General features: G+C 46.2%; 1 protein-coding gene across 2 annotated transcripts in view; it reads right to left on the bottom strand.

Annotated features, from left to right (window-relative positions):
• Positions 1 to 3886: 3886 nt before the first annotated feature.
• Positions 3887 to 10153, bottom strand: part of EIF2AK3 (eukaryotic translation initiation factor 2 alpha kinase 3) — a 110848-nt gene continuing 104581 nt past the window's right edge. For both annotated transcript variants that reach the window (XM_008154123.3, XM_028129107.2), the window contains 2 exons: positions 6493 to 6555; positions 3887 to 5055 (listed from right to left, as the gene is read on the bottom strand). In XM_008154123.3, the coding sequence (XP_008152345.2) occupies positions 4849 to 5055; positions 6493 to 6555 (270 nt within the window). In that variant the 3' untranslated portion in view covers positions 3887 to 4848. The remainder of the gene's footprint in view (positions 5056 to 6492; positions 6556 to 10153) is intronic.

Here is a 10153-nt window from a genome sequence, read left to right as displayed (position 1 = left end):
CAGACACCAGCCAGAAAGACCAGGGGGCTGGCTGAGCAGATGCTCTACAACTAGAATAAAAGAGAGGGGTACGCAGGATGATGCTGATGCCGGTGACCCAAAGTCCACACTTTAAGAACTATGGCTCAGGCGACACAATGGTGGCCTGGAACGTGCTCGGCGCAGTTCCCCCGGCGGTCTCCGGCTGAGGGGACGGCTCCACTCACTGCCGAGCACGGACAGACGAGCCCCTGGGAGACATGGGGTGGGAGACTCCGTGCTTGCTGACCTCCGAGTCCTTCAAGAATCTCAATGCCCCGAAGTGGCCAGGTGCGCACGCTCAGCGACTGGCCACCGTTGCAGACCCAAGGGCCGACGCAGCGACACCGGACCAGCCCACCGCCGGGCACCGGGCACACCGGAGCCTTGCCGAGCCCGCCACCCAACGAGTTCTGCGGCAGCCGCCCTGGAGCTCTGAGAAAATGACCGAAGGAATTGCTGAGAGGGAATTGACCAACAGGAATTGGGATCAAGAAGACGAAACCCCGCTGAGACCCGAGTCCAGGCGAGCCTGCGAGCCTCTGGGCTCAGATGTGGTCACACGCCTCTGGGTCTAGGTGAGGCCTCACGCTCCTGGGTTTGGGTGAGGCCACGCGCCCCTGGGTCCAGGTGAAGCTGGATTCCGGGTTCTGGTGAGGCCATGTGCCCCTGGGTCCGGGCGAATCTGAACCCTGGGTCCGGGTGAGGCCGTGGGCCCCTGGATCCGGGTAAGGCTGGGTCCCGAGTACGGGTGAGGCCGTGAGCCCCTGGATCCGGGTGAGACCACGCGACCAGGGGTCTGAGAGAGGTAACGCGCCCCTGGGTCCGGGTGGCTTCGTGCACCTAGGTCCAGGTGAGGCCACGTGCCCCTGGGTCTGAGAGAGGCCACGCACCCCTAGGTCTGGGCGAGACCATGTGTCCCTGGATCCGGGTGGGGCCTCGTGCACCTAGGCCTGGGTGGGGCCGCGTGCCCCTGGGTCTGGGGGAGGCCAGGCGTCCCTGGGTCCGGGTGAGACCGTGTGTCCCTGGATCCGGGTGAGGCCTCGTGCGCCTAGGCCCGGGTGAGGCCACGTGCCCCTGGGTCTTGGGGAGGCCAGGCGTCCCTGGGTCCGGGCGAGACTGTGTGTCCCTGGATCCGGGTGAGACCTCGTGCACCTAGGCATGGGTGAGGTCACGTGCCCCGGGGTCTGTGAGGCCAAGCGTCCCTGGGTCCGGGTGAGACCATGTGTCCCTGGATCCGGGTGAGGCCGCGTGCACCTAGACCTGGGTGAGCCCAAGTGGCCCTGGGTCTGGGAGAGGCCAAGCTTCCCTGGGTCCGGGTGCGACCATGTGTCCCTGGAGCCGGATGAGGCCTCGTGCACCTAGGCCTGGGTGAGGCCACGTGCCCCTGGGTCTGGGAGAGGCCAAGCGTCCCTGGGTCCGGGTGAGACCATGTGTCCCTGGATCCGGGTGAGGCCTCGTGCACCTAGGCCCGGGTGAGCCCAAGTGGCCCTGGGTCTGGGAGAGGCCAAGCGTCCCTGGGTCCGGGTGAGACCATGTGTCCCTGGATCCGGGTGAGGCCTCGTGCACCTAGGCCCGGGTGAGGCCACGTGCCCCTGGGTCTGGGAGAGGCCAAACGTCCCTGGGTCCGGGTGAGACCATGTGTCCCAGGATCCGGGTGAGGCCTCGTGCACCTAGGCCCGGGTGAGCCCAAGTGGCCCTGGGTCTGGGAGAAGCCAAGAGTCCCTGGATCCGGGTGAGACCATGTGTCCCTGGATCCGGGTGAGGCCTCGTGCACCTAGGCCCGGGTGAGCCCAAGTGGCCCTGGGTCTGGGAGAGGCCAAGCGTCCCTGGGTCCGGGTGAGACCATGTGTCCCAGGATCCGGGTGAGGCCTCGTGCACCTAGGCCCGGGTGAGCCCAAGTGGCCCTGGGTCTGGGAGAGGCCAAGCGTCCCTGGGTCCGGGTGAGACCATGTGTCCCTGGATCCGGGTGAGGCCTCGTACACCTAGGCCCGGGTGAGCCCAAGTGGCCCTGGGTCTGGGAGAGGCCAAGCGTCCCTGGGTCCGGGTGAGACCATGTGTCCCTGGATCCGGATGAGGCCTCGTGCACCTAGGCCCGGGTGAGCCCAAGTGGCCCTGGGTCTGGGAGAGGCTAAGCGTCCCTGGGTCCGGGAGAGACCATGTGTCCCTGGAACCAGGTGAGGCCTTGTGCAACTAAGCCCGGGTGAGGCCACGTGCCCCTGGGTCTGGGAGAGGCCAAGCGTCCCTGGGTACGGGTGAAGCCAGATCCTGCGTCCGGGTGAGGCCGTGCGCCCCTGGATCCATCCGGGTGAGGCTGGGTCCCAGGCCCGGGTGAGACCACGTGCCCCTTGTGTATGGGTGAGGCCACGTGCCCCTTAGTCCGGGTGACGCCGTGCCCCTGGGTTCGGCCGAGACCAAACCAGAGGGAGTCGGACCTCCATTACCACCATTTGTCCACCATCCAGAGCTGAGGGGTCAGTGCTGACATGTACACATAAGGAACTACTGGACATTGAAATTGGGTCTCAAAAGAACTGTTGGTCCAGGGGGAAGCTCGCTACAGATTGATTCATTTGCCTGTCAGCATAACTATTATTGCTCGTCTCACATTCAGTTCTTATTAGTATATATCTAGTGACATATGATCTCGCTCATCTAGGGGAAATGATGAACAACATAGACTGAGGAACAAGAACAGAACCAGAAGCAAGGAGGCATCGATCGGACTATCGGGCCTCAGAGGGAGGATAGGGGAGGGTAGGGGGAGGGTGGGGGGAGGGGGAGAGTTCAACCAAAGGACCTGTATGCATGCATATAAGCCTATCCAACAGTTAAGTTCAACAGGGGACTGGGGCATGCGTGGGGAGAGGGGTGGGATGGGAATGGGGGGATGAGGACAAATATGTGACACCTTAATCAATAAAGAAATTAAAAAAAAAAAAAAAAAAGAGTCCAGAGACAAAACATAATTTTGAAAGGCATATTGGGGGGTGGGGGGGGAGGGCAGAGGAGCTTGGCTGAAGAAACCAAGTTCTTCTGGTCTCAGGACCCCTTGCTTTTTATTAACACAAATTGTCCTCAGGCAAGGTGGAGATATATACTTCAAAGGGTAGGGTTTCTACAGAAGCATTGTCAGATTGGGGAATTGCCTTCGGCTGTTCAGGTGTTTGGCCAACAGGAGGCAATAACATGTAGATTAAGATGCCCTGAGCTGTCTGGCAGCAAACAATCAATTTAATGCATCCTTTTCAGGTTTGGAGAAATGCCTTTAGCCATTCCCATCAGGCGATAACATATGTGACTCAGCCCTTGTTGAGTCCCCAAGTTCCAACAACCTTTCGATGAAACTCTTGCAATTAGGACATGCTGGAATTGGCTTCCGGCAGCCATCCATGTCTGTGATGTGATTTCCAGCTTGCAAACTGCTCATAACTTTGTGGGACAGACATTACCTGTCTGAGAAATGGAAGTAAGCATGCACCTTGACCTTAAAGGTTGTCTGGCTAGGATGTACTAATCACCCAGCATGCCACAGGCCTTCACGTGGCACACATCAGACATGCAGTGGCATCAGCAAAGCCAGCAAGGCCACGCCCTGGCCTTGAGGTCTCCCTCCCGGGCAGGGTCCTCTTCAGTTCCCAGTCCAGCCGAGTGGGGCTGAGCACATGTCTCTGGACTCAGCCCTTGGGTTCTGAAAAGGACATGGCCCTGGTCAAATCTTTGGAAAAGAACAGAAGAAGACGCATGTTTGAAACAGGTTAGGGCTGAGTTTGAGGGTAATGATCCTTCTTAGATGCAGGATCACATTTTATAAATTTGAAAAACTACCATTTGGGGCTAATTCCCCCAAATCAGAGTCAACCATAAGTAATTAATAAAAGTTTTATTAAATCATTTAGACTTGAAAGAAGTCACAATAGTTAACACACTTAAGTGTGTTCTATATACCACCAACCCAAATGGATTGAGTTCAGAATTTTTATAAATAAAAAACAAACATATTTACAGTGAAAATAAAAACAAGTTAGATGATTAAACTGTTATCTATAATCAGTTTTGGGAAACTACCTGCCTATAGAATTACACATAAGACACTTAAGATTTTATTCGGTTTAAAGTCCATAAGTAAAGAAGTTAAGTGTAAAATGTGATTCATTTCTTACTACGGCCTTTTTTCATCCCCAAACCAGAACTTTTGACCAATTTACATAAAAAGCTCCATTCCCTTTTTTGGAGGTGAAGTACAAAGCTCTTACACCCTCCCTGAACCATCTGAGAAACATAGCTATAATGCTACAGAGGCCACTATAGGACTAGCTATGGACATAAACCATTGTGCAGTTTGTGCTACTTGTCCTCCCAAATAGTGCAGATTCCTGATTTATCCACCAGGGACAAAAATGGAGTCAGCTTTTTGGAAATCAGTTTTAAAATCAGCAGTATCTCTGTATTTCTAGAACAATATAGCTACCGTATGTAGGGATTTTCATGATTCTGTGCTATAAAAATATCTCTCTATTAATTTTAGGGATTGCTTGACCTCCCCAGGAAACAGGTGAGGGCTACGGAGTGTGGCCAGCCAGTTTCAAGAGACCCTCCAAAAAAAAAGGACCACACGTGGTTTAGTGGTAGTTCTTTCCTCGAGGACAGCAAAAATCAAGCGTTGGCTCAAATTAGGTTATGCCCCAGAATTCAGTTTTAAGTTTGACTTAGAAAAAGTAGTCCAAAATAAAACTGAGCAAAGAACAAAGTTCTCAAGTCTACAATTTTGGAAGGTCACATTTCTAAGCAGAGACTATTCTGTGTCACCTGTGAGGGCACAGGCACAACCTAAGGTGAACTGTTTGGCAAAGGGCTATGGGAGTCGCTGGAGTGTCTTGACTGTTTTGTTCCTGATGAACTCACGGAGCGGGACCTCTGCCTGAGCACAGTTTTTCCTGGAAACTCCAAGTCCTCAAATACAGTGTTTTCAATGATGTGTGCAGCTTCAGGCCGCTCCATGGGGGATGGAGAGAGCATGTCTTGAACCATCATATACTGAAACATAAAAATTGTTTTGTGATAAACGGGTCAGATTTAGAACACTAAACAGTCCCCTAGTTCAAGAGTCAGCAAAATTTTTTTCTGTAAATATATTAAGTTTGCAAGCCAGTTTCTGCTGCAACTTCTCAGCTCTGCCACTGCAGTGCAAAAGCAGCCACAGACAGTATGCAAACAAATGGGCATGGCTGGATCCCAAAACTTTATTCCAAAAACTAGAGGCCCAGTGCACAAAATTCGTGCATGGGTAGGGGCCCTAGTGGCTGCAGGCTGCCAGCCGGGGCCTTCCTTCATTCTGTGCTGCCCCCTGATGGTCAGCACATGTCATAGGGAGAGATCAAACTCCCGGTCTGTCAAACTCCAGAGAGGACACTTTGCATATTAGGCTTTTATATATTTAGATAGGCAGCAGGCTGGACTTAGCCAACTCCTGCTCCAAATAAATATGGGCCATTGTGGGTGACTGCTTGTTATCTAACATGTATTAAAGAGTCCTAAAGCATATAATTGAAACACAGACATAATCTGACTTTAAAAACAAATTCATTACAACTGCACGTGAATATACAATCATCTCAATATTCAATTCAAATATAACTACGCCAGAGATCAGCACCTGACACCTTTAGGAATTTTTTGAACCCCTATTAATGTAACATATTCTCATGAGTCACCTTTGGAATTGAGTAATTAAATCTGCAAAATATATAACAAAATGATTTTTAGTAAAAATGTATTTCATTTAGGTTAGTGTATCTATTATAAAATTTATTTAATGCAATCCTTTATTATACTTATAATACTGAAAGATAAATTTAAACTTCAATCTGTGATAAGTCTAATTTACTTCAACTTAATTATTTAAGAAAATTCAAGAGTAATCAAAGTGTATGTGGACAAAACATTTTATGAAATAAAAATAAACAAAAGCTGAAAAAAGAAACTGTCAAAGGTTCAGCACACATAACTTTCACCATCCAAGACTAGCTTACGTCCCACCCCCTCTCCTGACATTCTCCTGTGGCATTCTGAGCCGTCTGACCCCAACACATAATCAGTGGGACCTAGTGCCCCCCACCCCAAAGAAGCCAGTTTTTAAGATCGATCCCAAATTCACAAAGATAAAGCAATTAATGGCATGGTAACAACAGCAACTCTGTCCTGCGAGGGCCCACCCAAGTTCAGGCCTGTGGAAAGGAAAGGTGGCCACAACCCACAAGCGGAATGCCAGCAGCCTGGGAGCACAGACCAGGCCACGGCCCCGAGGAGCTGCAGTCGTGTTTTAACAAGATGGTGCTCTTGGGATCAGGTTCCTGTCCTCCCTACACCTGTAGCTTCATCAGTGAAATGGGGCAACTGATGAACTGACCGCTAAGGACCCTTTAAGTTCTAAATACGTTTCTAACGAAAATAAAAGATGAGAATTATACAAACCTCACGAGGATATTTCTGAGTAAACAGTGGTGGAAATCTGAGATTTCTTACATCAGTTAAGACCTAAAAAGAAAGACAAGAAAAGGTGTTACTTACCTTTAAATCTATTTTGATATATACATCTATTTAAACATGAAGTACTTTTGATACTTTAGAGCAGTGGTTCTCAACCTTTTTAATGGCGAATATTAACAGGTGGAGAACTCATCAGTAGCTTTTCCTGATGGTAACCTACACATCGGTGTTTCCTGGGCCCAGGTGCACACACCATCCAATCACCAAAACCAGAGAGTCACTCAGGGGTAATTACACTTGAACTATGCACATGATGCCAACACCTGGCCTGTGGCTGAGCACTGGCTGATGAGTACCAGAGTAACTCAGCTCTCAGGAACCCAGTGTCCCTCAGTGGGTAACCTTTCTTATTAGCTCCTAACATCTCTGCACTTGATTAAAAGAAAAAAAGCATATTATTTTATTTTTTTGAGTGATGGAAACCAAACAATTATGCTAAATACGGAGTATAAAACTAAGCTTTTTAATGTTCTCTGGGAAGTTTTCAGATAAATTATTACTCTTCATGTTCCAGTTTCCTCGTTTACAAAACAAAGACAATAGGATCCGCCCTATACAACTGTGAGAATTAAATGAGGTTAATTTAAGTCAGCACCTGCACAGTACCTGGTACTTTTCTTTTTTTTCTTTTTCATCTTAACTTAAAAAAAATCTTTATTGTTGAAAGTATTACATAGGTCCTCCTTTCTCCCCCCATTAACCTGGCACTTCTGTAGTGAGGACAAAACCAGGTTTTGTAAAATTTTTTTTTTTTGTCTTTATTTTTTTAAATAATTCTTTATTGTTGAAAGTATTATGTATGTCCCCTTTAGACAAAACTAGTTTTTAGAAATGAAATAAAGCAAATAAGTCTTTATATTTCTTAAGAAATAAGCTAAAAAGGAGTGTATGGAGGTAGAAGAGGGTAAAGGGGGGATAAATGGTAGTGGAAGAAGACATAAATTGGGGTGGTAAACACATAATACAATGTACAGATGATGTATTGTAGAAATGTACATGTGAAACCTGTAAAAATTTTATTAACCAATGTCACCACAATAAATTAAATAAAAATAAAAAAATTAAAATTAAAAAAAAGAGAGAGAGAGAAAGAAGCTGGAGTGTACTTAAAAAAAAAGTGGGGGGTGGGTGAGGGCATGTATGGGAGTGGGGGGGCATTGGTAAGATATGTACACATATAATACCTTAATAAAAAAAATAAATAAAAAGTGGAACTAGGTTGTCATTTGTTACTTCCCCCAGAAGAAAACAGAAACTTAACCAGACGAGCCTGTGCCCCAGGCCCGAGGAAGAGGGTTCCATGTGCTAACAGGTGGATCACACCAAACTGAGTGCAGGTAAACACTGGAGAGTGAACTCACTGAATCAACTTTTAATTATATAATATTTTAAAACAAAGGTTTTTATTTAAAACTTAGAATTGAAAAAAGACAACTATCTAATTCCAGAACTGAAACATAGGTGCTGGCAAGGATGTTAAAGAACCAGAACTCTCCTACACTGGTGTGGGAATGAAAAATGGCACTTGCTTATGAATTTAAACCACCTCACACACAGCTTATCAATCCTACCTAGGACAGTACCCATGACAGATGAAAACATGTCTACAAAAGACTTGTTCACAAATATTCACGGTATCTTTATTGATAAATGTTCTCAACAGGTAAATGGATACATGAACTGTGGTATACATACAATGGAATTTTACTAATAAAAATGAATGAACTACTGATACACTGAGTAACATGAATGAGTCTCAAAAACTTTTTGGTGAGTCAAAAAAGGGAGACACAAAAGAGTATGTTTTGAAAGATTCCATTTATATGAAGCTTTAGAAAAAAAACAGGAAGTAGATGAGCAGCTGCCTGGGATGATTGGGAAAGAGCAAAGGAAACCTTCTGGGGTGATAGAAATGGACTATGTTTTGAATGTAGTGGTGGTTACATGGGAATATAAACTCGTCAAAACTCATCAAACTGTACACTTAAAGTGGGCACACTTTACTGTATGTAAATTGTGCTTCAATAAAACTTATTTAAAAAGGACCTTGTTCAAATCATCAAATGGTCTGTTTCACATGCACTAGAGAACTCCGGAGAGATTCTGGCTCAACATGGCATATTTCCTACCACATGTTGCACTAAAACAAGTGTAACAGAATGTAAAATGTATGCTAAGTCTATAAGGATGAGTGCACTGGGAGAAAAGTCAAATGTCTGTAAGATAGAAAGTGGATGGAGCATAGCAACTACCTCAGCAGCAGAGAGGAAGGTAAGCCACGCTGCCTACAGGGATAATGCCAATGAACAGGGAGTGGACGACCTGAAAGTATGTACACAGAGTGACACAGCTGCATGTAAACATATGAGGCTTATTCTCTGGAGAAACTGAACCAAGAAAGTGAGACTTGGAGTACTCAGTAGAAAGGAGGCATGCGTTGCGGTGGGCACAGAACAGCAGGATGAGGTGCAGAGCTGCACACATCCCCATCACCCACACTTTCTCCTCAGAACGAGAGACACTGCTCCGGAGAAAATGGTTCTAGAGGAAAGCCTACAGATGTGGACGTGGGAGTTCTCCACCACACACAAGATAAAAACTGAATTGTAGCCCTTACAGTGAAGTCCTTCCAGTATCCACCTGAGAGCCCTATTCTTAAATATAAATGAACAGGTGAGGATTATCAACATGATAAAAAAAATAATTAAAAACCCGAATTACCGATTTTAGCAGGGAGGGAAGCGTGACTATGAGGGGAGCAGGAGGGAGTTTCTGTGGTGATGGAACAGTTCTGTGTCTACATTGCAGTGGTGGTTACACAAATCTATACCTGAGGTAAAATAACATGGAGCTATACACATACAGAGTACCCAGGTGAAATTCCTGGTTTTGTTATTGTGCTATAATTTATGTGAGATGTAACCATTAGGAGACATTGGGTGAGGGGCACATTGAATCTCTCTATATTATCTTTGCAACTTCCTGTGGCTCTATATTAATTTTAAAAAATTAAAAACCCAGAGGAAAGATACAATACAGGAAGAAGAAAACTTAGAACACACACACCACACACAACTGAGGTGCTCAGAGATAAGTAAAGATACAAAAATCCATGTAAAAAGAGTAAAGTGCTATTAAAAAGGAACAATCTTGAACAATAAAAACTGGATGGTCAAAATAAAAAAGTAATTAGAAATGTTGAAATAACAAGTTAAGGAATTATTTTTTTAAATGTATTTTTATTGATTTCAGAAAATAAGGAAGAGACAGAAATAGAAACATTAATGATGAGAAAGAATTCCTAACACTGATTCTCTGACTGGGAATCGAACCAGTGACCTCCTGGTTCCTAGGTCGATGCTCAACTGCTGAGACACACCAGCCGGGCAAGTTAAGGAACTCTTGCAAAGAACAATATTAAAAGACAGAAAGATGAAAATAGGAGAAAAAAATAATAGGTGTTTAAGATTAAGTCAGGCATTTCAGGAAAAGGAAACAGAAAAATTGGAGGATTTATTTTTAAAAAATTTATTAGACCTGAAGGATTTATATCTTTTAACTGAAAGGACCTACCAAGTATCAAGCA

This window comes from Eptesicus fuscus, chromosome 9 (assembly GCF_027574615.1).
Source record: "Eptesicus fuscus isolate TK198812 chromosome 9, DD_ASM_mEF_20220401, whole genome shotgun sequence".
In the NCBI taxonomy this organism is placed as follows: Eukaryota; Metazoa; Chordata; class Mammalia; order Chiroptera; family Vespertilionidae; genus Eptesicus; species Eptesicus fuscus.
This window is presented reverse-complemented; position numbering and strand designations above follow the sequence as displayed.